This window comes from Megalops cyprinoides, chromosome 17 (genome assembly GCF_013368585.1).
Source record: "Megalops cyprinoides isolate fMegCyp1 chromosome 17, fMegCyp1.pri, whole genome shotgun sequence".
NCBI lineage: Eukaryota > Metazoa > Chordata > Actinopteri > Elopiformes > Megalopidae > Megalops > Megalops cyprinoides.
In genome coordinates this window covers 31,346,395-31,373,950 of record NC_050599.1, presented here as the reverse complement: position 1 = coordinate 31,373,950, position 27,556 = coordinate 31,346,395, and the positions used below count along the sequence as shown (strand labels likewise).

General features: G+C 41.4%; 1 protein-coding gene across 1 annotated transcript in view; it reads left to right on the top strand.

The window, feature by feature from the left end:
- Positions 1-27,556, top strand: part of LOC118791935 (ryanodine receptor 3-like) — a 139,974-nt gene that overhangs the window by 74,485 nt on the left and 37,933 nt on the right. Inside the window, 17 exon segments of the mRNA XM_036549500.1 lie at positions 221-433; positions 726-886; positions 1,332-1,497; positions 14,153-14,239; positions 14,338-14,564; positions 15,035-15,831; positions 16,246-16,448; positions 19,122-19,224; positions 21,980-22,114; positions 22,728-23,001; positions 23,257-23,371; positions 23,813-23,942; positions 25,166-25,267; positions 25,827-25,964; positions 26,083-26,269; positions 26,536-26,644; positions 27,164-27,284. Coding sequence (XP_036405393.1) covers positions 221-433; positions 726-886; positions 1,332-1,497; positions 14,153-14,239; positions 14,338-14,564; positions 15,035-15,831; positions 16,246-16,448; positions 19,122-19,224; positions 21,980-22,114; positions 22,728-23,001; positions 23,257-23,371; positions 23,813-23,942; positions 25,166-25,267; positions 25,827-25,964; positions 26,083-26,269; positions 26,536-26,644; positions 27,164-27,284 — 3,268 coding nt within the window.

Genomic DNA, 27,556 nt, shown 5'->3' with positions numbered 1-27,556 from the left:
ATCGCAGGGTGCTGCAGGAGCATTTGTTGTTTGGATGAGTGGACCCTTGAGAAAGAATGGTCCCCAGTGATTCTGAATATAATCACATATATATTCCACAGCTCATATTCTGAATTCTCAAATATATGGAGCATTTCTAGCCTGTATATGTGGTCACTGCTTCTCGTCTGTAATGTATAAATTGCATGGTAAAAGTAAGGCACAATGTTTGTATTTTCAGGTGACAAGAATCGATGGGAGTGTGGACAATCCACCGTCTCTGAAGGTCACCCACAAAACCTTCGGGACGCAGAACAGCAATGCTGACATGGTGTTCTGTCGGCTCAGCATGCCAGTGGAGTTCCAGTCCGTCCTGACTAACACCGCCCATGTGAGCGCATTCTACGGGGAGCAGAAACCCAAACACAGGTCTGAGTGCTCGACACACACACCTGCCTCATACCCCTACTCCCAGGACAGACCAGGCCACTGTCATAACCTGACCTTCATACCTTTACATTTGTCTATCCCCCACTTCCTGGCCATCCTTCTTCCTCCGTGTCTTGAATGCTGACTCATGAATTGATTTTGTTTTTTCATTGCAGACAGAGAGATCTGAATGATGGGAAACTAGCAGAATATGACAGCATCGCAACAGTATGCGTGGAATTGTTTAAACATATACATGTATATGTGAAGCCTTGGTGGTGCTGGCAGCTGGTTGATGTGCTTGTTTTATTTTGTAGCACTACTATTCTGTGCGACTGTTTGCGGGCCAAGACCCATCCTCTGTCTGGGTGGGATGGGTCACCCCTGACTACCACTACTACAGCAAGAACTTCAATCTCAGCAAGACCTGCACTGTCACTGTTACCCTGGGAGATGAGCATGGGCTCGTCCACGAGAGGTCAGCTGCTCATTGATGAATCAATACAACAATCATTCAGTCAATGTTATCAGTCAGTCAATCAGTCAGTTAATGAACTAATCAAATAACCAACTAACCAGCCAACCATTCAGTCAATTCATCAATCAACCAACCAACAAACTAACAATGCAATCAGTCAGTTGAAATTTATTTCAGATTGAGCCTTTATGAACAGTATTTTCAGACATAATTGTTAGGAAATGGAATTACAGTATGACGTCATGGAATTTGCATCTTACAATTAAATTACACAATTACTTAAAGTGCTGATGATGACAAATGTCAGCACAGTAAGTCCTTGCATGGCATGGCATGTAATACGGAATGAGGGATGTAAAATATGTTAAGAAAACAACTATACTTGTAATTATAAAGTGGTTTAGGGTGTGCTAAGATGTGTCCCGCCTCTCTCTGCTCCCCACAGTGTGAAGAGGAGTAATTGCTACATGGTATGGGGTGGAGACATCACTAGCTCCTCCCTCCTCTCCACCCACAGTGATACAGAATTAGAAATTGGTTGCCTGATCAACCTGGCCACTGGCCTTGTGTCCTTCACTGCTAATGGCAAGGAGCTGGAGACCATCTACCAGGTACACCCAACACAGTAACCCTACATAGAGCCATCAGCAGCCATTAGCATGCCTGCCTTCCAGTAGTGATGGGAGAGCCCATAATGGGTGGAGCCATCACTTGCTGCTAATCATCAACTCAAACATCATCAATACAAACCAATCAAATCCAGTCCTCCCCCATTCCTGCTCTTTGCCTCAAAGCAAAGCAGAGGCTCTCAGGCTGTGGAAATAGGGACCCAGGTCATCCCCCAAGATTGGGGTTCTCAAACTTTTTGGGGCCAGGGACCCCTTAAAGGGGAGAACATTTTCCAAGGACCCCCTCATAATCGTAACACAGATTCAGCATATGCTTGCTACCATTTGTACTCTGAGATGCCACTGGAACTATTTGTATTCTAAAACTTTTCAACCTAAATACTTCAGACCTAGGGATGTAATGATACACTCAGCTCACGGTTCGATTCGATTCACAATACTATGTTCAAATCAATTCAACTGACACTGGAATGAAAACAATGGATTTATTTCTGATTCATTAACAATACTGAACTATTGTTGTCTTTTTGTACCATTAAACCAAAAGTGATGACAGCTTGACCCTAGGAGGAATTCTTTTAAAGCTAGACAAAAATAAATGGTCTTCAAACATAAAATAACATTAAATTGAATGGGTCTGTCTGTATTACATTAATATGAAATTATGAAAATTGCACCTCAACACACAGCACTCAAATTTAGACACAAGCTAAGATACTGACAGATTTTTTTGCAGATACATCAGCATATCCACATTTTCAGGCAGAAGCTGGGATCTTTGTGCATTTACAATATCCCCTGCTGTAGAAAAAACGTTTTCGCGGGGAACAGAAGTTGCTGGAACAGTGAGGTATGCCTTGGCAACAGGGGAAAAGCATTGGGTACATTTGGGCATTTTCTTTCCAATATTTCGGTGGACAGCTAGACAGAGGAACAGCTGCCTGTTCTTCGATGTAGCGTTCCAGCATTTTCATACAGCTGTTCCATAATTAGCTTATGTTGTGCAATATCACAACATAAGGTAATTATCGCAGTGATTTGGTCTTGCAAGTTCTCACTCCAAAACGGCCGACTTTAAAACTTCAGATAAGTGTGTTCCTGTGTGCGGCTCAAAAAGCGGACGAGTCTGGAGCACAAAATTTTTCAGTACCCACTCACTATTGATAACATGCGCCGTTATTGTAACATAGCTCTGAACAGCCCTGGATGTCCACCCATCTGTCATCATCGCCACACTCTCTGTACTTTTCAGAATTTCTATCACCTTGGTTTTTGCTTCGTTGTACAAGGCTGGTATTGCAGACTGACTACAGTGCGGGCGTGATGGGATAAAATGCCTTGGTGGAAAAGGGGCATTACATAGTAGGCGAAATCCTTTGTTATCGACTACTGAGAATGGTCTCATGTCTTTAGCGATAAACACTCCTATGGGTCTGGTGATATCTTGTGCTCTTGCACATGTATGAGGCAACGTAGCACTTTCTTTCTCACATCCCCTGACCGGAGTTTGTCGTTGTGGTGACGTTGTAGATGCTGCATCATATTTGTGGTATTAGCAGTAGCGTAGCAGATAGTTTTTCTACAGTGTTTGCATACCATCTTCATTTTGTCAGTTAAATTGTCGCCATTTTTCTGTTGAATGATTGGAAAGCCAAAATGTTGCTACACTTCTGATTTAAAGGAGGGTGGCGCATCCTCGATTTCAATCTAAGGTCCAGCCACACATTATGTTTCACACTGACGCTGCTAGTCTGCTACTGAAACCTCTTTTTTCTGTCTATGACTGAAACATGTAAAACGTAGAAGATAAATAAACGCCTTAAGGGCAACAGTTTCTATTGGCCCAAAGTTAACATGGGTGGGAGTAATGGACACAATATGCTTGTTTTATTGGCTCAAATGGTCCCCATCTGTAGGTATGCATTTGAAAAATGAACAAGCGAATTTTGCGCCACGTCAAAGCAAGCATTTTTGATTGCCAACGCTGCTAGCAAGTTGGGCTTCCGGAAAGATGGCGAACTAGACACGTGTTTTCCCCAGCTCCTCAGCAAATCTTGGATTTTATATTCGTGCCAGGTTTTTTTTTCATCCTTACTTACAATTTCTCGTCTAATTGGTGTATCGGTGAGCCTTTCTGAACGCAAATGTCGGGCAAAAAATCTTCCGGTCCCCCGAAAATTGTTATTCCAGGACCTAACAGCAGCAAGGGAATGGCGACCAATGCACCTGCTGTTAGCATGAACATGAATATGCTATGGACACTGACCAAAAGGATAAACGTAAAGGACTTTCATATAGCCTACACAAACTACCCCAACAAAAGTTCCACCTAAGAAAATGAAAAGTGATGAAGGCCTAAGCCTAGAGATTTCCAACGCAACCCTCCTGGATGCTATAAACTCTTAAGATGCTAGATTTGATATAGGTACAAGAAGAAAAACTGGGTAGCATTGAAAGCAAGATTAATGAGAATAGCCTCATGATAGTGAATGTGTCTAAGGCAGTGGAATTCAACCCGGCGGAGATTAAAGAGTGCAAGGTCAAAACAAAACTGAGCGACAAACAACTCACTTCCTTCCTCGTCTCACATGCAGATCTAGCAAGTCGAACGAGAGAGGCCATCTCACTTCTAGCTGAAATTGCTCCACATCTGCAGCACAAACTAGATGACATTGTTGATACAGTTTACCGCGTTGGTCAAAAGAAAAAAGACAGATCCAAGCAGATGGTCATTCAGTTCAGTATGCGGAAATGTAGAGATGAATTTTGGCACTCAACCAAGTTCTCCGACGTTTGCATAGCCAGGGGAATCAAATTTGCCGAGGATCTCTCCAAGGAAGATCGAGAAGCTGGCGCCGTACTGTGGACCAAGATCAGCGAGGCTAGAGTGGCTGGGAAGAAGACATACTATTGTGGTCCTTATGGCTATATTGATCGTGCCCGAATTGTCCTGGACACCAAATCAAAAAACTCTTTACGCACCTGTGTTCGCAGTACCAGCGGAGAGGTGTAAGTGGGGATGATACGCGGCTATTTGCTGTTGAGCAGGGGCTCGTTACAGTGCTTTATTTGAGACAGACGCTAATTCGTTACCTTATAGGTAGTTGTTTCAAATCTTTTTCTCTTTAATTTTGTTTGTCGATAATTTCTCAGTTCATTTTCGTTTTTATATCAGGTAAGTAAAATGTTCTCAGTAAAATCTCATTTTCCCTGTATCTCTTTGAACACAAGGGGTCTTTGTAACGCTGTCAAAAGAAAAGCTATTTTATATATTGTAAAAACAAAGGTTCTCAATGTATATTTTTGCAAGAAAAACATTCCAAACCTGATGATGTTGCGTTCTGGTTGAGTCAGTGGGGGGGTAAAATAGTGTTTAGCCATGCTTCTACCCAGTCTTCAGGTGTAGCAATCTTATTCAATAACCTTCCAGGTAAAATTATTATTGCAAGGACAGACTGTAATGGTCACTGGGTCTCAGTTATTCTTTACATTGAAGGTGTTCTGTTTATCTTGATTAATGTGTACGGCTATAATAGTACTTCCCTTAATTCGAAATTATTTTCTGAAATCCCTGCACTTTTATCTGAACTGAAATTATTGTACCCAACTGATAATATTATTATTGGAGGTGATTTCAATATGGTTATGGATGAGGCTTTAGACCGTTTCCCATCTAGATTTAATGACTCAGACCCTAACCCCAGTTTATTAAACCTCTGTTTGAACACAAATATGGTAGATGTTTGGAGGACTTTCAATCCAAACTTAAAACAATTCTCTTGGTTCAAACCAAATGGAAATTGTAAATCCAGAATTGACTATTGGCTGACCTCTTCCAATTTACTTGATTTCATTAAGGATACAGATTTCAGCTGCACCTGCTGTATTTCACTGATATACTGATACTTCACCTGATCACTGCTGTATTTCTTTGTCTTTTCATTCAAACAAAAGAAAAACACATAGTAAGGGCTACTAGAAGTTTAATGCTGGTCTCTTAAAACATGAAGACTGCAAATAAGATAGAGGAAATAAATTAAATGATGAATTTACTTCGTATATATGCAAATGGGAGTATCTGAAACACAAAATTCATAAGTTGTCCTGTCATTTTAGCCACACTTTGAATAAGGCTAGAGCACAATTGGACTTTGAGTTGACAAGGGGTATTAATGATTATTGTAATAAAAGCATAGTGGATGAAGAAACCAAATCTAAGATTCTGTCCTTACAATTCAAATTTGATGATTTATATATTAAAAAAGCAACAGGAGCCAGTGGCTCCAGCAGCTGTAATCCCGTACACATTGCGCGTACATTTTCTTTATGATTTTGTTAATTTTTTAACATTCTATCTTAAAAATAAAACAGACAACAGCAGATCATGTTTTTGGATTCTTTTTTATTGAATAATGTGCTTGAGAATGAGATGCATTTTTTGGCTGCGTCCACCTTGTCCACTCACAACCTTATAACGCAGATACATCTGAAGGGCTATGATAAAGCAGTATCACATGAGAGGAAGTGCTGTTATACTGAACATCAGCAGGGCTGGGATTGATTCGGTGGCCAAGTACCGATGATAATCACAGCCGTGTTGATATTCAGTACAAAAGCGACATCGAGTGTGATATTGCTTTTATAAAACAGTTCTACAAACAATGCTGTTTGTCAAGTAACGATAATTTGAGACAAATTATGTTTTTTGTCATTTATTCAGCTCCAGTGACAAAAATAGTTCCTTCAGGATTACATTTACACGTGTTGTCAAGCAACACAAACAGTTTATTGACTGCAGGTTATATGGCTAGCTAGCTTGCTACCTGCTTTTTATCATACACTAGCTAGCTAGTTACTTTCTTTCATACCTGACAGCAGGCTCACCAGCTACTGTTTATCATACACGTAAAGGCTAGCTATACGGGAGGGAAGTAAGCCACTTTTAATCATAGCCCACTACAGGCTAGGGAGCTACGTTTTAGCATACATGGACGGGCTAGGTAGGCTTGCTAGCTAGCTAGCTAGCTATTGTTTATCATACCCAACTGGAGGCTAGCATTTATTTAATGCTCAAATATATGGGAAAGCTATTCGAACACCATTAATCAGAGGACAAGATGTGAAAATAAATGCCCAAAATAAATGCCCAGTTGAAAATAAATGCCCAAAATCCATTATTTCTGAGCTTTTTCATTTCTATAGCTTGTTATACAGCTCATCCTTCTCTGCAACAGCCTGCTCTGTCTTCTTTGACAGGATTAATGCTAGCATACCACAAATGGATTATAACTTTAGAGACTTATGTGAAATGGATATCAGGATCGAGGAACTTGATGAGGCCATATGTAAATTATCATTAGGGAAATCTCCAGGCCCTGATGGCCTCACATCTGATTTTTATAGATTTTTTTGGGAGGATTTAAGGGAGCTATTATTTTAAGTCTTTCTTGAATGTATTCACGATAATTCCCTAACATCAACTATGAAACAAGAGTTGATTGTTCTAATTCCCAAACCACGTAAAGATACTAGACAAATAGATAATCTTCATCTTATTACCTTACTTAACAGTGATTATAAGCTCTTAGCCCATGTATTTGCCAATAGACTCAAGAAAGGTTTATCCCAAATCAGTGAATCACAGTCCAGTTTTATGAAAGCAAGATCAATACATAATAACATTAGACTAATTTCAGACATCATACATTATCAATACATCACAATATTATTGAAGATGATGGGTATATTTTATTCATTGATTTTAGAAAAGCTTTTGATACAATTGAACATAATTTCAGATTCCAGTCGCTTGAAAAATATGGTTTTGGAAACAAATTTCTCTCCTATATAAAAATGTTGTACAAAAACATCAACAGCTCTATCTCACTGTCACATGGGACGTTCCAAAGATTTGATACCCTAGGGGGAATTAGACAAGGATGTCCTATTTCCTTAGTCACAAACAAATCTTTTATAATTAATGATTTTATTACATCACACAATATTGATTTTTTTTATGAAAACTGAAACTTGGTTAAGAGAAAATGATCATGCTCCTCTGGTAGAGGCCTGCCCCCCCCGACTAAAGCCAGGTCCACAAGCCTCGGGCAAGTGGCTGAGGAGGGGGATTAGCTATGATTTATAAGAATATTTTTCAATGCAATTCTGTCGCTCTGGATGACTTCTCGTCATTTGAGTTACTGATGCTCTCAGTTTTTAAGCAATTACGTATGCTCTGTGCCTTGGTCTATCACCCTCCCAAAGCTAGTCAATTGTTCATGCCTGAATTTTCAGATTTTCTTTCTATGTTAGTGTTAAAATATGATAAAATACTCATTCTTGGTGATTTTAATCTGCATATTCACAATGAATCAGACTCCAAGGCAAGGGATTTCAAGGTGTTAATAGATTCCTTTGACTTCACACAGCATGCATCAGGGCCTACACACAACAAAGGCCACACTCCACACTCTAGATTTGATCATGTCTCGACGACTAAATATTGTGGAAACTACTGTTAAGGACCTTGCTGTTTCTGACCATTACTGTGTCTTCTTTAATATTATATTACCTGTAATCAATAAGAACATTACTAGAACAGTTAAGAAACGCTGCTTGAAATCCACAGCTGCAGCCAAGTTTTCTGAGTATATGGCTAGGCCTGAAACATCTTTAAGCCCCCTTAATCTCTTATCTACAGATGAGCTGGTGGATTTTTTTAACAGCCATGTTAGAACGGCTCTAGACATTGTTGCTCCTGTTAAAACTAAAATGGTTCCTGTTAAACACAGTGGAAAAATGAAATGGTTTGTGAGCGGAAGCGCTATGTTGCAAAGCAGAACGTAGATGGAGAGCAACAAATTTGCAAGTACATTTTGAGATTTTTAAAGGTCATCTTTTGAGCTACAACAAAGCCATTCGGTTGGCCAGAGGAAGCTATCTTTCTCAGGTTATTGAAAGTAGCAAAAACAATTTGAGGGTTCTTTTCTCTACTATAGATAAATCCACCTACATCTTCCTCTGTCAGTGACCTTCCATCCTCTAATTGTGAAGCATTTCTTAGACATTTTATGGAGAAATTTGAGAAAATCTGGTCAAGTATTGAATCTACTGTTAGTGATGTCATGTCAACCTCTACTCCCTGCGAATCAGTGTTGAGTACCTTTCATGTAATCGATGCAGAGGATCTGCTTAAAACTGTTTATCAAATGAAATCAGCTAGCTTCCCTTTAGATCCTTTACCAACCAAATTTTTCAAGCAAGTTTTTAGCAGTCTGTCTACTGTTGTCTTAGCAATTATAAACAGTTCACTCTCCACAGGGATTTTCCCAGCCAACTTGAAAACAGCTATTGTTAAACCTATACTCAAAAAGGCTAATCTTGACAATACTGTTCTAAGCCATTATAGACCCATTTCAGACCTCCCTTTTCTTATCAAGGTACTTGAAAAGATTGTTTTGAAACAACTCAGCCAATTTCTAAATGACAGTAACATTCTTGAGAAGTTCCAGTCAGGATTTTGGTCTCATCATAGTACAGAGACTGCTCTAATTAAAGTGGTTAATGACTTGCTGCTTAATAAAGATGCTGGCTGTCTTAGCTTTTTGATTCTCTTAGACTTAAGTGCTGCTTTTGATACAGTGGACCATCTTAATTAATCGACTTACAAACAGAGTTTGAAAAAATGGTTTGAGTCTTATCTCACCAATAGAAAAATGTTTGTTGCTCTTGGTGAGTCTGAGTCAAGAAAAGTCAGTATTAATTGTGGTGTTCCACAAGGATCGATTCTTGGCCCTTTGCTGTTCTCGCTCTACATGCTCCCACTTGGTGAGTTTATTCGTAGTAATGGTGTGTCTTTCCATAGTTATGCTGACAATACACAGCTGTACATTAGTATTAAGCCTGGGGAAAGTTCCTCAGCTGTGGTTCTAAGTGCATGGCTGATATAAAAAACTGGATATCGGAAAACTTCCTTCAGCTAAATCAGAACAAAACTGAGGCTCTTCTCATAGGTCTGAAAAAAAAGCAAATAGAATTGTTTTGTGTGGATCAAATTTCCGAAATGTTCAACTTTAAGTCTGAAGTTAGGAATCTTGGGGTAATCCTAGACTCTGAGCTAAGTTTGAAATCACATGTGAAATCCCTTACCAAAGTAGCATTTAATCATCTTAGAAATATAGCAAATGTTACCGGCTCCAGACCTAGGGGATATCTGGACCGGCAGCAAGTGATGCGCAGGCTGGACAGCACTGTGAATCTGTGAATCAATACAGAGAGACAACGTTTACTAGCGTCTTGTTCAAACCAGCGCCACTTTATTTCTGAACTGCGCAGAAATATTATTTCCTTCATTCCCTCAGCAATCTGATTTTCACTTTGTACTTTTTACACATTTCAGTATTCCAATACAAAACATTATTCAATAACCTGGGAATGCAATATTAAAACAACAAATACATGTTTCCTTCATTTTGTCCACAATCATATTTCTACTTTGTCAATGCTTATATTTTAGCATGGCGAAAGAAATATTTCAATGCAACTGGCTATAAAACATAATACATTGTAAAATGCATGTAAATATACACCAACAAGGAAAGCAAAACAAAGTGCCAGATAATCAACAGTTTAATTGCTATTGTGGTTTACTAATAACGAAAAAAAATGTGATCGACACCTGTTTCATGGCACGCGCACTCACTCACTGACTCAATGGTCCCGCGCTAGCTAAGTGCCTAACATGGCGGATGCAATCAGGCAGTAAATGAAACAACTGGGCTAACAGCATTTCTCTAATAATATGAATTATATTCCGGTTAGTAACGCATTTGTGACATGAACTCAAATCTCATACTGGCATCAAACATCCCCGTATAGCGTTGACATTCACAACACGCTTGATACGGTGAGCAAGTTTTAGAATACAGCTGACGTTGCTATTCTAGCTGTAATCCGAGACTAGAAGCATGTCGCTAATTAACAACAACGGACCCAAAACATTCCACACACATCGCAATCACACCAAAACACTACAAAACACTTCTCTGGCAATTCCGATGGTGTTCAAATGAACTATCATGTTTTTAAAACTTAGTTTACAGTACCTGTGAATCAATACAGAGAGACAACGTTTACTAGCGTCTTGCTGAAACCAGCGCCACTTTATTTCTGAACTGCGCAGGCTTAGTACTTGAAGCTATGTCTCCCTGGTAGATCCACAGAGGCAGAAAGTGCGCCATCTACTGTCTGGATGATGCAACTCCTCAGTGCATATAAGCTATTAAAGAAACTGTTCTGATAACCACAAAAAAGTTGGGGGTGTCTGTTATGAAACTAAACTATAAATAGAAACAATTTCTCAATCCTCTACACAAAGGTAAGATCATTTTTATCACTACCAATTGCTGAGAAAATAATGCATGCTTTCATCCCAACTAGACTGGACTACTGCAACTCCTTTTTTACTGGCTTCCCCAGCTATCTTATTGCAAAATTGCAGGTCATTCAAAATGTAGCAGCCAGGGTTCTGACAAGGACTAGAAAATATGATCACATTACCGCGGTACTCAAATCCCTTCACTGGCTTCCAGTTTCTTTTAGAATTGATTTTAAAATTTTACTTTCGGTTTTTAAGGCAAAACTTGGGATGGCACCTGAATATATTCAAGACATGCTCATACTGTACGAACCAGAGAGAGCACTGTGATCATTCTCTGCTGGTCTACTCTGTATCCCAAAAGTTTGTTCTAAAACAAGAGGCCTGGCTGCTTTTAGTTTTTATGCCCCAAAACTGTGGAACACACTCTCACAGAATATCAGAGACTCTCCCTCAGTTTCAGCTTTTAAACCACGACTTAAAACATACTTTTAAAAAAGGCCTTTTATTGAGTCTTGTTTTATTTCTTCTATTCCCAGTTTATATTATTTTATTTTACTTTTTACTTTCTTATTGTGTGTTTTGTATTCCTGGGGCGGGAGGGACTGGGGAGGAGTTATATAAGAATTTATGTATGGTGTATCCCTGTCTTATCTTGTGTTATCACTTTATTTATCTTTTTCTTTCTGTAAAGCACTTTGTGTTACAGACATGTATGAAAAGTGCTATATAAATAAATAAATAAATAAAATATTTCCCCCTTTTTGTTTATTTTAGCTGTAGAAATGCTTACTATTCTGGTAAATAAGGACAGTAGTATTGATAAGCTTAGTGTATTTGGTAAACAAATTGGCATCAGTCAGTTATCTGATGACACTACGCTTTTTTAAAAGGACAGATATCAAATTGAAAAGGCTATTTGTCTGGTAGAATTTTTCTCCAGAGCTTCTGGTCTCCATCTAAATATAAACAAATGTGAGTTAATCGCAATTCATGGTTGTGACTCCAATGCTCTGTATAATATCCCTGTCAAAACCTCTGTGAAATATTTAAGTGTGACTGTTGCTAGGGATAGTGTTCACTGTACTCAAGAAAACTTTGTGAACAAGCTCCTCAAAGCAAAAACTATCCTCAATAGTTGGTTACAAACAGATATTTCAATACTTGGAAGAATTCTACTGGCCAAAGTGGAACTACTCTCTAGGTTTATTTACCCTGCCTCTTCTTTAGCTATCCCATCTCATCTTGTTAAAAAAATTAATAATGCAAATTTTAATTTCATTTGGAAAAACAAATCTTACTATGTGAACAAAAAGGATTTGGTATGCAATTATGAAGATGGGGGTTTGAAAGTGATTGATTTAAAGATAATGAATGGAGCTTTAAAGATTAGGTGATTAGTGGTTGAGATCCTTCCTTTGTAACACCAGTAGCATATGGTTCACTGTCTCTTCTTCAGTGTTTAAGAAACTGGGAGGTATGGAATTTTTTGTTAAAGTGTGATTTTGAGATTTCAAAGCTACCTTTAAGATTATCCACCTTTCATCAGCAAATGCTCTTATGTTGGAAATTAGCATTCTCACACAATTTTAGTCCTCACAAAACTTGTATTTGGAACAATCATTTTATTGTACACCGTAACAAATCCTTGTTTTATGAAAACTGGTTTAAGTATAATATCTGCTCTATACTGGATATAGTGGACAACCATGGAAATGTTCTCAGCTACAGTGACTTTTGTTAAAACACGGTTTTGTATGCCATCCTAAGGAATTTCACATAGTTTCAAATGCCATCCCTCAGAACCTGGTAGTATTACTCAAAGGTATTCTTTCATATTCTTCTGTTACACCTTCTCACCCAGCTATATATATAGGAAACTACAACATTAAGGACCAAAGATGTGACAATATGTACATCAGAAACATTTTTATTGATAGACTTCATCTAAGTCAGCTTAGACGTCACTATATCTTTAAAGACTTTGAGATGGATGAGTTACATGAGATAAGAATGAATTACCTTACATTTCCAATTTTTCCAAAGATGAAAGAGCTCCATTTTAAAATTTTGAATGAGTTCTATTCATCCAAAGAATTCCTTAGGCTAAGATTTAATACTGATGATAACTCTTGTCAATTTTGTTGGAGTGATATCAAAACTACTGAACCCGGCAGTGATTAGTTGTAATCAGTAAAGTAAAGATTAGTTAAAATAAAGATTAGATAAAGATTATTTTGGGATCAGTTGTGCAACTGGCTGTCTTGTCATAACATTGATGTGAAGCCTGTGAATTATAAGCAGATTAAGTTTGGTGTACTTAAAAAAGACTGTAAGTATCACTATCTGGTTAACAACATATTTATACTTGCTAAATTTTTCATACATAAGTGCAGATTCATAAAAACCCTCCTTCATTTCCACATTTCAAAAAAGAAACTTGAGAAGTTCAGAGTGTCCCTATCTACAATATCAAGCAAAAAAGCCATCACACTAGCAAAAATGTTACATGATCTGGTTGCTTTGTAATATTTTCTGACCCCATTATAGTTTTTTTTAATACAAAAAGGGATAAATGTGTGTTTTTTCATTAAGTTATTTATTTCTTAAGTTGTTTTCAGTGTTTACCTATTTAATTTTATTCTCATATGTTGTTATATGTCTATTTGTCATTCACTATACAGTACTTTAACTATAGCCTTATTATGTTTGGAAACTATTTGGAAAATGTGCTTTGGTGTACCTTGGTTCTACAGTTGCCGTGTCTGTTTGTAAATTTTCTATATTTGAATTTTAAAAAAAAAAGTTGCTAGCGTGGCGTGGCTTCTAGCCCTACTTGACGGTGATTGCTTTCGACAGGCAAAATTTTCGCTCGAGTACAACATTTTCCCTTGCGAACGCTCATTTCTCCCATTTTGCATCGCTTGCAGTTTCACTGTGATTAACTCTGCCCATTTGCCTCCTGCCATTCACTTTTCATGCATTCCTGTCAGCAGTACCTACAAATTGAATTAATCCAAAACACATGCCCCCACATTGCTGCTGGGCAACATTATCTCCCTGAAACCTGGCAACAGGGATGACCACTGGACTGACTGATCTGAGAAGAGGAGACAGATGCTTTTCATTCACAAACACTCATTGCTTATGTGATCTAACATATTTGATTTGGATGCAAGACTACGCTCGGCTGTGTAAAGTCATTTTGACTGCTGGCCTTTTAGTTGTATGTGTACTGATTTGAGGTCTGTTTCTGTTCAGGTGGAGCCCAACACAAAGCTCTTCCCTGCAGTGTTCGTTCGGCCCACCAGTCCCAGACTGTTCCAGTTTGAGTTTGCTAAAATAAAGGTCTGTTGTCCCCACACTCACAGATCATGTTGTATCAGATGTGTCCTGCTACTTTCCCACAGACCATCTGACATGTGCCCTGCCCTCCCTGCATGCAGGACGCCATGCCCCTGTCTTCGGCCATCTTTAAGAGTGAGCACCAGAACCCAGTACCACAGTGCCCGCCACGGCTGGGTGTGCAGACACTGGTGTCGGTGGTGTGGAGCCGCATGCCCAACACCTTCCTTAAGGTGGAGACGGCACGCGTCAGCGAGAGGCACGGCTGGGTGGTGCAGTGCCTGGAGCCACTGCAGATAATGGCAGTGCACATTCCCGAGGAGAGCAGGTTTGCCATCACGTCTCCACCTGAAAGCATACCCTTCTGTCTCATTCTGCCCCCCTTCCCTACCTCCTTCAGTGTCTCTCTTTCCCTACCTCCTGTCGGTCTCTATCTCTCCCCCTGTCTCCTTCTATCTCTCTCTTTCTCTTTTCCCTTTATCTCTTTCTGTCTCTCTGTCTTTCTCGTTTTCCTTATCCCTATAGGCCACTCTACACCTTTGTATCTCTTCCTCTCCTTTCCTATCTGTGCGGCTCTATCCCTCCCTCTCTTTCCCTATTTACTTCTCTGCCTCTTTCTCCATCTCCTTCTCTTTCTCTCTCTTTTTCCTTATCTAGTTCTATCTCTACTTTCCTCTCTCTTTTCCTATGTCTGTGTCTCTCTCCTTCTCCATCCCTACCTCTTTCCTCATCTCCTTCTGTTGATCTCTGTCTTTCTCTCTCTGTCCCTCTCTTAGTCCTGTCCTGTTTCTTTTTCAGGTGTGTGGATGTGCTGGAGTTGTCCGAGCAGGAGGACCTGAGAAAGTTCCACTACCACATGCTCAAGCTGTACTGTGCCCTGTGCGCCATGGGAAACATGCATGTGGCCCATGCCTTGTGCAGCCACCTGGACCAATCCCAGCTGCTGTACACCATCGACAACCAGTACCTGTCAGGCATGCTCCGTGAGGGCTTCTATGATGTGCTCATGGCCATCCACCTGGAGACAGCCAAGAACGCCTGCCTCATGATGAACAATGAGTTCATTGTCCCAGTGACGGGCGAGACAGGCAGCATCCACCTCTTCCCTGACGAGTCCAAGACCCACTCCCTTCCAGGGGTGGGGCTCAGCACCTCACTCAGGCCCTGCCTCCACTTCTCTCCACCCTGCTTCGTGACCACCAAGCAGGAGGCTCACCTCTACAGCCCTGAGATCCCACTGGACGTGCTGAAGGAGAAGGCCATCAGCATGTTGACAGAGGCAGTGCAGGGTGGTGGCTACCACATCCGCGACCCGGTGGGCGGGAGCGCCGAGTACCAGTTTGTGCCCATCCTGAAGCTGATTGGCACACTGCTCATCATGGGCACACTCAACAGTGAGGACGTGCGACAGGTGCTGCTGCTCATCGAGCCCCACGTCTTTGGTGAGCACAAAGAGGAGGGTGAGCTGGCCGAGAATGAGGAGGTGACCAGCAATGAAGAAAAGGCAATGGAGGCAGGGGAGGAGGATGTGAAGGAGGCCAGGCAGCATGTGAAGGGCCTGTTGGAGAAGAGACTACCTGAGTCCGTCAAACGCCAGGTGAGGTCAGCCCAAACGCCACAGGGCGTTGTCAGGTTTTCAGCGATTATTTTTGAAATGTGCCTTAAAAGTGCCCGTCAAATATCAAGATTTGTATGGGTGACTCTCTGCCTGAAATGAGTTAGTTAGATGCAGTGGCATATTACTGAGTTGCTTGCTGGTGTAAAAATTCTGGTAAAATACTAATTTCATGTTTGTATTCCTGTCCTACACTGTTTATAAATGCAGCTATCATTTCATAGGCTCAGTCATACAGTTAATAATCAAAAGGAGAAACATTTAGAATCATGACCAAAATGATTTCCATAACAAACAAGTGTGGTAGGAGTATCTGTGGCAATACTGCTTGATTGAGCACCTATTTTCTTAATGTGCCATTTGATAAAACTGCAACATTTATCCTCTGCTGCTTAAATATGTGAGCTGCTGCACTATTTCTGCGACTGTGAGCTGAGGCACCACGTGGAGGCCATTGTATCCTTCTCTGACAGCTTTGTGTCGAAGCTGCAGTTCAACCAGAAGTTCCGATACAATGAGCTGATGCAGGCACTCAACATGTCTGCTGCCGTCACTGCCAGGAAGACTAAGGAGTTCCGCTCCCCTCCACAGGAACAGGTAGAGCTAACTCAGTCAGCCCCACCCATGCTCCCATTGTCCCTGTTTCATTGGTTATTCCTGTAACATGACCCTCGTGGCTGAGATAAAGCTACAGCATCAGTGATTAGTTATAGAGGTTATGCACGTGGTGTCACAGTAGGCGGAGTCACTGCGAGTTACACCCACTGCGTGGCAGAAAGACGTACTGAGTGGCAGCGTTAGCGTTCAGCTTGAATGCTGCGAAAATACAAAAAACACATCTAAACTGGGAAAGAGCTGTTATGCGATTGACTGTACAAATAGATTCAACAAGAAATCGGAGCTATTTTTTTACAGACTTCCGAAAGCTAAAGAAAAGAGAAGCAAATGGATTACTGCAATTCGCAGAAACAACTGGAATCCAGGCACCAATACGTGTAGTTTACAGCTTTCCAAATAAAAGTTGTAATAAAATAAAAATATTTGTACAAACCTGTCCACATACAACCAGAATACCCATTGGTGTCCTCGTCACTTTAATTTCACCAACAAATCCCGCTTTGAAGTACGACCAAGCTTTTGCGGACATTCTAAAACACTTGAGGTGAAACGGCTTAACATGGCTTAATGTTCCAAAACAGCGATCAATGATCACCAAATTTCTCTCGGACATCTCTTGTCACAACAAAGCAAAACTAAAACCCAAGAAATATGGTATTTAAGCCGACATTACATTAAGCGCTGTCCTCTTGCTTTTTTGTTAGTTGATCGCTGTTAAGCTACAAAGCATTTTAATGGGTGTCAATGGAGAGTTTTGCTTTTTTGATAGGAGACAGTGTTTATGACATGTGAGATGTCAGACAAATTTGGTCATCATTGATCGCTGTTTTGGGACATCAAGCCATGTTAAGCTTTTTCCTTATAATGGGCATCAATGGAGAGGAAAACGCTTAACGTGAGATAACGACCATACTCCTAGGATTTCGGTTTTGATTTTTTGACAGGAGGAAGTGTTTCTGACAAGAGATGTCCGAGAGAAATTTGGTGATCATTGATCGCAGTTTTGGTACATTAAGCCATGTTAAGCGTTTTAGAATGTCCCGGCTTTTGTATGCCTTCAGGCTTTGCTTTGTGTATTTCCCTGGCATCAAAATCAGGTACGTATAAATGTCAGGAAACCCGATTCCTGGTGACATGTCAATGTCCGTGGACCACTGGTTCTTTGGTATGTTGTAAGGATTGCAGGATGTTTTGTCACTCAGTCCGACTGAGGGGGCGTATTCTGGCAGGAGAGTGATAACCTCAGTGCATAACCTCTATTCTGGATCTTCTTGTTGTAACCATGTGCAGCAGCAGTATTGAAACATCATATTCTTTAGACTTACTTTTGTTCACTTTGCATATTAACACTGTGACCTCCATCTGTTGACTGGGTCCAGTACAATTGCTGTAAATATCCTGCTTTAGGGCATTCTATGTGTGGGTAAATCTGTTCAGCTGCAACATCTAAAAGTCATTGCGTAGAGTCTAGTCATTTGTACCCAGCCATGACTCAGCACAAGCTCCCTCCAAAGAGGACGCGGACCAGGGGAATGCTGTTGTCTGTCACCACACCACTGAGTCCTGAGTACTGCATGGAGCTGTGAAATTCACAGAAGTATTGACTGGCACATTCACAGAGCTTGAACACTCACACCTTAATTTCCCCCTGCCCGGACCACAGCTCCACCTCCCTCCTAGGTCATTCTCACTGCTGCTTGGTATGAGTGTTTTACCTGGAAAACCATTTCCTGCTCTCTGGGGCTGTCTGTACCCAGCCTAACTATTTCATGGGCTGTATCGCTCAGTGTTTCTGCCTGTTATTGTTGGTCTGTTCTGGATTAGGCCTGAAAAATCTGAATTCAGGTGTTTATATTAACAAGCTGCTGTTTACTATGACAAGCATTACTGTACTGTGCATGATAAATCAATGCAGGAATAAATACATTTTGTTCTTTCACATTCCATGCCATTGAATGTCCTTCAGTATCAAATAATGTGCAAAGCATTTGAATGCCAACCTGGTACTTTGGTAAGGCTCTGGGACTAGCTACCTTCTTTTCATTATCACTGACTGTGGCTGAAACTGCATTTAAATCAAGGTGTGTTATCCCTGAACAGGACCAAAACAGACTCATGCAGTACCAGTACTTACTCATGCAGCTTTAACCCCTGACATTACCAGTACTGACTCATTCAGCTTCAAGTGTAGTGGGTTGGTTCTATAACAGGAACCATCTCTCTAGATGTGAGATGGTGAATGGTGACCTACAGACGTAACAATCTGAAAATTTCTTTTATGAGAGGAAAAGGCATGCAAACCAGCCTGTGTCACCCTGTGGGAGTGCAGACACAGAGTGAGGCCAGGCCCAGCTGCAGCATAAACACTGCAACACAGTGAGGTCTCTCACTCTGTACCCATCCCTCCTGCAGATCAACATGCTGCCCAGGTCCTTCACTCTGTACCCATCCCTCCTTCAGATCAACATGCTGCTCAGGTCTCTCACTCCGTACCCATCCCTCCTGCAGATCAAAATGCTGCCCAGGTCCCTCACTCTGTATCCATCCCTCCTGCAGATCAACATGCTGCTCATGTCTCTCACTCTGTACCCATCCCTCCTGCAGATCAACATGCTGCCCAGGTCCCTCACTCTGTACCCATCCCTCCTACAGATCAACATGCTGCTGAATTTTGACATGGGAGAAGACTGCCCTTGCCCAGAAGACATACGAGAGGATCTGTACAACTTCCACGATGAGCTACGCCTTCACTGTGGTACAACCACTCTCAGGGTGCTACAACCAGCTAGCTACCCATTGACTGCAGTGCAAAACTGATCAGTATTACCCTCACTAGCTTACCAGCTCACCTGTGAGCTGTACTGCTAAACATAATGTAAAAACTCTCTGCTCCTGGGAATAAACTGGCAGGTAATAAGAATAATGGATAATGGTGAATGGGACATAATTCAAGCCTTTAAATTGGTTAATAAAACAGTACATGAAGAAGCTGAATGAGAAAATGGACATGTTTAAAGAAGATACCCATTAGTGGGAATTTATTGTTAAATTACATTGCATTCATTTAGCAGGCACTCTTATCCAGTTCGACTTCCAGCACAAAAGAACAGAAGTGCATCCGTCCAAGTTAAATAAGAAACAGCATCACACTGGGCTAACACTCCCATACCATCAAGTGTGTGCATAACACCATTCTAGCATCACCACAAGTTAAGATGTGCCAATCTGAAACTAGCCAGCCTAGAAAACTGTGGGAAGTGATTAAGTACATACTAGGGCTGCAGCTAACAACTATTTTGATAGTCGAATAATCAATCGATTATTGAAACGAATAATCGACTATTCGGATCATGAATTGCACAATTACTCAATGGCCCTTATTTATCTATCGGCTTTTAAATTTAGCTTGAGGTTGTTTTTGGCATATGCTACCTAATAATAAAGACAATAAAGATGAGAACTTCATTCCAAAATACATCTTTTAATGACTGGTTTAGTGAAGGGAATAATGGCTCTTTGAAGGGAGCTTTTCCTTTCCGAGCTCTCTCTCTCTCTCTTTCTCCAAGGATCAAACCAGCAACCTTTTGATTACAACTCCTGCTCCTTATCCAGTATGCTACGCTGAATGGATTTACAGCAGGCAGTGAAATTTGGGCGCAACGACAAAAACAACGGCTCTCAAGTATGACTCGGATCCCTTCGTTTGTACCAAGGACCCATTCAAAAGACTCAGATCGGTCGCGAACGTACATCACTAGAATGGTTACTAGAACTAATTCAGTACAAGTCTGCTTCCTTTGAAGAAAGACATCCAACAAACCCATAACTCCTTCGAATGCATTCGAATGCAACCCACATTGGGCATGCACACATAGACATGAGTTGTAGAAATCTTTAGCGATTTAGAAAGTATCACATTCTCTGGTGTTCTCTAAATGTGTGCACTCGGCAGCAACACTATTTCCTGCCATAAACGTCGACATGACAACGATGCAACAGAGAATTTCTTAATAGCAGACAGGCTCTGGTTTAACATTGTAAAGTTAGGGCACATTTGGAATGTGAACAGGATCGGTGTGAATAATAGGTTATTATCTGCTACACTGTATGTTCAACGTCATTAATAATTTATTGATCAAGAGATAATGTATTTCATGTATTTCAAAATAGAAAACATTACAGCTTTCTATTGGAAAACTAGATTGGAAAAATTCTTGAGCATAACTAATGTGCTCCAATGCCAGGCAAGGTCAGGTTTGCAAATGTTGCCGTTCACAACCTTCTTGGCAGAGTGAGCCCTTTCGCGCATATGGTCACACTGTGTGATTAGCTGTTTAGTGCATATGCTAAAACCTGTACGATTGGAAAACTAGATTGGAAAAATTCTAGCTAATTTTAGCTTTGAGGAAACAGCGATTTAACATTAAAAAATATAGCAACTGCTAGCTGTAAACTATGAGAAGCTTAATAACACTAATGAAAACATAACAACTGTGTAACATAACACGCGCGCTACAGAGCATAAAAAATAAGTTACGTGGGTTAAGGGTTAAGGTCTTTAGTTGTGAAGGTGTTGCCATCTGTATTGTTCACTCCAGTAAAGCAACGTAGCTTAGGCTACATGTCTGAGCATTCCGAGTCAGCATGAAAAACACACGCACTAATTTGGTCATCGATTTTAGTCGACTACGATGATTATTCGTTGCGCCCCTAGTACATACACTAAAATACATCGCAATATCACTAAATCACAATACATAAAACATAAAACAAAGCAATACTACTAAGTAAATAAGCAGCAAGTAATACTACTTTGACTGACTGAAGCAGCAAGTAATACTACCTTGACTGACTGACTCACTGACTCAGGTGGCATATACTGGTACCATTTACTTGGTAAATAACTGATGTGTAATCATGGTGTCCAATAGAAGGTTGGCTATACTTTGGTGATCTATAGGCTCTGATGAATGCAGCTGTGCAGTGTCAACCAGGGGCAAGATGACAACTTGCTGAGTCAAACCAGGCCAATGAACAGAGGAAATCATTGTTTTGCTCTTACAGAGAGCTCCATCTGGAGCAGATACTGCAGAAGGACAGTTCCAACATGCAGTATGTGTTCCCAGAAAACACAGGAACAGAATTACACTTTTAGTTGTGTCTGATTAAGATGACAGTAAACACACTGTTCAAGGCAGATGAAACTGTAAACTTAACCTGTTCATCAGGGATTTGAATTGTGTGTATTTTTTTCATTGAAGTACCACTAAAAAGCAATACATATGTGAATGCCATCACAAGACTATAATGAGTTAAATCGTTTGTATAATCAGTTCATCTCTACTGACGCACTGTTTGCTCACCGTGGAGCTACACATGCAGCAATTGCATTTCTAACCAAAACATCTGATTCCAGCATGATAAGGCACTGAAGACCCCACAGGGTAGATGTAACTTCCTCTTTACTATCCCATGTCTCTGTCTGCCTATCTGTCTGTCTGTCTGCCCAGGAATCCCAGTGGAACAGGAGGAGGAGGAGCAGGACAACTCTTTGAAAGGCCGGCTGATGGCCCTGGTATACAAGATCAAAGGTCATCCACAGAAAACAGAGGAGAAGCCGACAGAGAAAGAGCAGGCTGCTCCCAGTAAGTCTAGGTTCCAGAACAGAGTGGGTACTATGAATATACTGATCCATTCTCTGGTAATGGAGTGGGTATGTATCCAGTAGCTCTGCTGGTCTGTAACTAGAATAAAGCTATGGGTACATGTGTTTTGGCTCTGTTGAGGTCCTTGCAGTGGTGGCTGCAAGCTAGCGAAACACTATGCTCACGAAACATTATGGTCATGAAACAACGCAGATTGTCTGTTATTTGTGTGCTATTATGAATGCTACAGCATGAGATTGTTTAATTAACAAGGGAGTGGTGCTCAGGCAATGGAGAGTGGAGTGGTAATGGAGATGACGTGTTCAGCTCTGGGGTGGTGACTGAGATGATGTGTTCAGCTCTGGAACGGTGACTGAAATGATGTGTTCAGCTCCAGAGTGGTGACTGAGATGATGTGTTCAGCTGCAGAGTGGTGACTGAGGTGATGTGTTCAGCTCTGGAATGGTGACTGAGGTGATGTATTCAGCTCTGGAGTGGTGACTGAGGTGATGTGTTCAGCTCTGGAGTAGTGACTGAGTTGATGTGCTCAGCTCTGGAGTGGTCACTGAGGTGATGTGTTGCTGTGCTCACTTACTCCCCCTGCTGGCCACAGAAACCTTGAAGGAGCTGATCTCACAGACGATGGTGAGCTGGGCACAGGAGCGGCAGGTGCAGGACCCGGAGCTGGTGCGGGTGATGTTTAGCCTACTGCGGAGGCAGTACGACAGTGTGGGTGAGCTGCTGCGAGCCATGAAGAAGACCTACACCATCAGTGCCACCTTCATGCAGGACACCATCCACCTGCTGGCCTCCCTCGGCCAGATCCGCTCCCTGCTCAGTGTGCGCATGGGCAAGAAGGAGGAGCAGCTCATGATCGATGGCCTGGGGTGAGGACCACCATTACTGCTGTGGTGCATTAGCTGACCTGAGCATGACTGTTACTACTGTGGCTCATTATCTGATCTGAGTATGACTATTAGGTTAGATAGGTAGGTAGATATAGAAAGATAGATAGATAGATAAACTGATTTTCTAATTAAAGATATATTTTCTTATTAAACCACAGAAGTGCATTTTAAGTTTAATTTGTATCAGTAAAACCACAGCAGCCATTCAGTTTCTCCATTCTCTCCTGTCTGCAGTGACATCATGAACAATAAGGTGTTTTATCAGCACCCCAACCTGATGCGGGTTCTGGGCATGCACGAGACAGTGATGGAGGTGATGGTGAATGTACTCAAAGGAGACAAGTCTCAGGTACAGCTCTCACTGCTGAGGCTGGAGCTAACCTGGGCTCCTGGAGACACGCATGCCTCACAGGTCTTTATAGCACTGCCACTTTAGGTGACTGGGACGCTCACGGCAAACCATTTCAGCCATTTCAACCATGTTCATTATCCCATGGTGGAATCCTAGAAAGCATTACTGCCTCCCCCATTCTGCGGGGTGATCTAGATAGGTCATATGCATTCCAGTTCAGTCTATCATGGTGGCTTCTCTTCCCCATGGGGTGCATAAAGCCAGACATGATATTTGTTTGTCTATATGAATGCATAGGAAATCTATTTGCTTCTGTTGTGCTTTCATTTGAATTGTGATTGCAATTTATTCTTTCTAATGCTATGGTAGTGAAAATCCAGACACTGACATAGTAGTTCTTCTCCTGAATAACATAGATTTTGTTCTCTTTTCCAGGAGATCTCTTTTCCCAAAATGGTGGCAAGCTGCTGCCGGTTCTTGTGCTACTTTTGCTGCATTAGTCGGCAGAACCAGAAGGCGATGTTTGACCATCTGAGCTACCTCCTGGAGAACAGCAGTGTGGGACTAGGTGGGTTCAGTGCCTTCCATCCTACATGCTTAAACAGGACAAATATGTTTTAGAATGTTCTAGTCCACACAGGAACAAAGGCTGACATTAGTGTGTGTTTATGAGGGTCACATTCACTCCTGTATCATTGTTTTAGAGGGTAAAGTGTTACTGAGACTGTTTGAGAGGTATGACAGTCTTTTAGCACATTATATGCTGAGATACATGTGATTAGGCAATGGTATTGTGGTGTCGTAATTAAGAGCACAGATAATTCTGATATATCATGAAATGAGACACAAGTATGGCATCACAGGTCAGCATTGTCTGCAGGAGCTATGAGGAGCATGTTAGGGTAGGACAGTGGAGGTCAGTACTGTCTGCAGGAGGAATAAGGGAGAACATCAGGGTAGTAGAGTGATGAAGGGGATGAGGGAGGAAACAGCATGTGTACAGTGAATTTTATCAAAGCAAGTATTGCAATATTTTACAAACTGAAAACATTTTCATTTTTGTGTGCCTTGTTCAGTGAATGAAATAATCATTTTGGCCAGGATTTTTGTAAATTCTTATTTTAAACACAGACGTTATTTACACCTACAGGCATAATAACATTCACTGGAAAACACCACCCCATGTCACAGTTTTGTAATTAAACACCAGATCTCTGAAACATGACAAATATATTCCCACTCTACGTTTAGGGACTGATTAAAAGTTCTGGAATGGAAATAGAGCTGAAGTGAGTGATCTTAAAGACTACCCCCAGCTGTTTGGACCTAGTAAAATCATTCTGTTCATACACAACACCTAGTCTGTAAGGCCTCATGAAACTAGGGTGACCATACGTCCTCTTTTTCCCAGACATGACCTCTTTTTGGGACCTAAAAAATGCATCTCAAAAAGAGGACATGTCCGGGAAAAAGAGGACGTATGGTCACCCTACATGAAACCCTGTTCAATGCCAAGTTCAGTGACTGACTGATCTAGGAAAATTAAAGCAAGCAATTATTATTGAGGGTGATTGTATGTGTTTGTTTACACGTGATTATGTGTATTTAAAGGTAATTGTCTGTGTCTCTTCAGAGGTGACTGTGTGTGCATAAATAGGAGTGACTGTGTATTTTTTCAGAGGTGAGTGTGAGTGTGTGTGTGTGTGTGTGTGTATGTATGCACATATGTATGTATAGGGGTGGCTATGTTTCTTTAGAGGTCACTGTGTGTGTGGGTGTGTGTACCTGCAGCTTCTCCAGCTATGAGGGGCTCTACACCTCTGGATGTGGCTGCTTCATCTGTCATGGACAACAATGGACTTGCCCTGGAACTGGAAGAACCTGACTTGGAAAAGGAATGTATTTGTATGTGTGCGTGCATGCATGAGTGTGTGAGTGCATTCGTACGTATCTGTGTAGCTGATCTTTCTTTGCCGCGTTGTGTTATATTAAAACGATGACATACCAATCTTTGTACCACAGTCGCTTTATTCTTGTTCATATCTGGTAGAAAAAAATGAAAGAACATGCATTTAGCCATGCATAGCCATCCGTTTTCCTCATGCACCGTTGTGTAACTAGCATACAGAAGAGAAAATGATCAGGCATGCATGCACCACATGGGATTTGCAGTGCCGCTACCACTATAACCAGCTAGCAAACACAGCCCCACATCAACATGACGCAACACGCACCGGCTAACAAGGTTTCACCTTATATGGCATGAGAATGAGACAATTGTAAGAAACTATTACCCATTGATTATCTATGAATGGCAAGTGGATCACAATTTATTACCATGTTACATCTGCGTGTGTGCCTGCATGTGTGTGTATGTGTGCATGTGTGTCTGTGTGGGAGGAGGGTGGTGTTCAAGTGACAGTGGGTTTGAGGAGGCTGTGTCTCTGTGTTTAGGTGGTAACCTACCTGGCTGGCTGTGGGCTCCAGAGCTGCCCCATGCTCGTGGCCAAAGGATACCCCGACATTGGCTGGAACCCCATTGAAGGGGAGCGCTACCTGTCCTTCCTGCGTTTCGCTGTATTTGTCAATGGTACGCCTCCATGTCACCTCATAACAACAGCATCAGAGTACAAACATCAGTGCAAATACATCATTTGTGTGTGTTTGCGTGTATGTGTGTGTTTGTGTGCATGTGTGTGTGTTTTCAGGAGAGAGTGTGGAGGAGAACTCGAGTGTGGTGGTGAAGCTTTTGATCCGACATCCTGAATGCTTTGGGCCAGCACTGCGGGGTGAGGGAGGGAATGGTCTACTGGCCGCCATGAACGAGGCTATCCGGATCTCACAGGACCCCGCCCTCGACTTGCCCAGCGCCACCCAGCAGCTCAGCTCCAGCGGGTAGGCCTGGGCAGCTGGAGAGCACTAAGCTTCCTGTCTCTATTAAACTACCTCACTCTGTCTCCATCTCTGTGCTTTAATTCATCTCTGTATTATAAACCCTCACTATGTCTCCATCTTCATGTTGTAATCCATCTTGTGTTACAATCGCTCTCTATATATCCATCTCCATGTTGTAATCCATCTCGTGTTACAATCACTCTCTATATATTATAATCCGTATTATTATAATCCCTCTCTGTGTGTTAATCTTTCTGTCTGCCCAGCTCTTCTGAGGATGAGAAAGAGGAGGAACTGGTGCACACCGGCAATGCCATCATGTCTTTTTACTCTGCCCTCATCGACCTGCTTGGACGCTGTGCCCCCGAGTTGCATGTGAGTCACGGTGATGTGATTCAGATGTAGTACAACCCTGATCTCAGGTTAGCTGACAGGACTGTTTTAATGGTAATGGCTATAGAAGAAAAAGCACACCACTGGTCTCAGATCACTTGGCAGAGGTTTTTAAAAAGCAGCTGCTGTAGATGAAAAACTACATGTATGCCCTCTAAAGTGCTTCCTTTTTGGTAAAACACATCCTCTTATGTCTCCAAAATAAAACACTATGAGCCAGGTACTTCTTTGAAGACATGTAAGCCATCTTGCATTCTTAGCTCCAATAGCAGCGCTGTTCTCTGATATAACTGTACTATAGCTGTGCAGTATAACAGTGCTATACTCCTATAGTTGCTAGTGTATGTATATTATATTGTGGATGTATATTTTGAGAGGGGTTACGCCTGCTTACGGATGCTATTGATGTCCTTTAGACTTTAATGAATGAGTGTAGTCCTCAGTGCTGCAGTACTGACCCTTTCTGTTTGCCTCATGATGCAAATTCTGTGTTTCTCACAGCTCATAAACAAAGGCAAAGGGGAGGCCCTTCGAATTCGTGCCATCCTGCGTTCACTGGTGCCCATCAAGGACCTTGTAGGCATCATCAGCTTACCACTCACAATGCCAGTAGTTAATCGAGGTGAGGCACTCTCTTTCAGAGATTCTGACACATCAGTAAGATTTCTGCCTACTATGACTGTTCTAACGTTATAACTAATGAAAAATGCAGTTTCGTTGCTCTGAATAACATAAAATACCCGTGTCAGTGGCAATTTAGTCTAGTGCTGCTGGGGTCTGCACATGGAATCAGAATCTGCAGTATTATTGATGAAAATGTGGTTTATGACAGACAGAATCACATTTTCTGTAAAACGGCACCCTCACTCTCCCCTTCTCTTTTCCTCCCTCTCT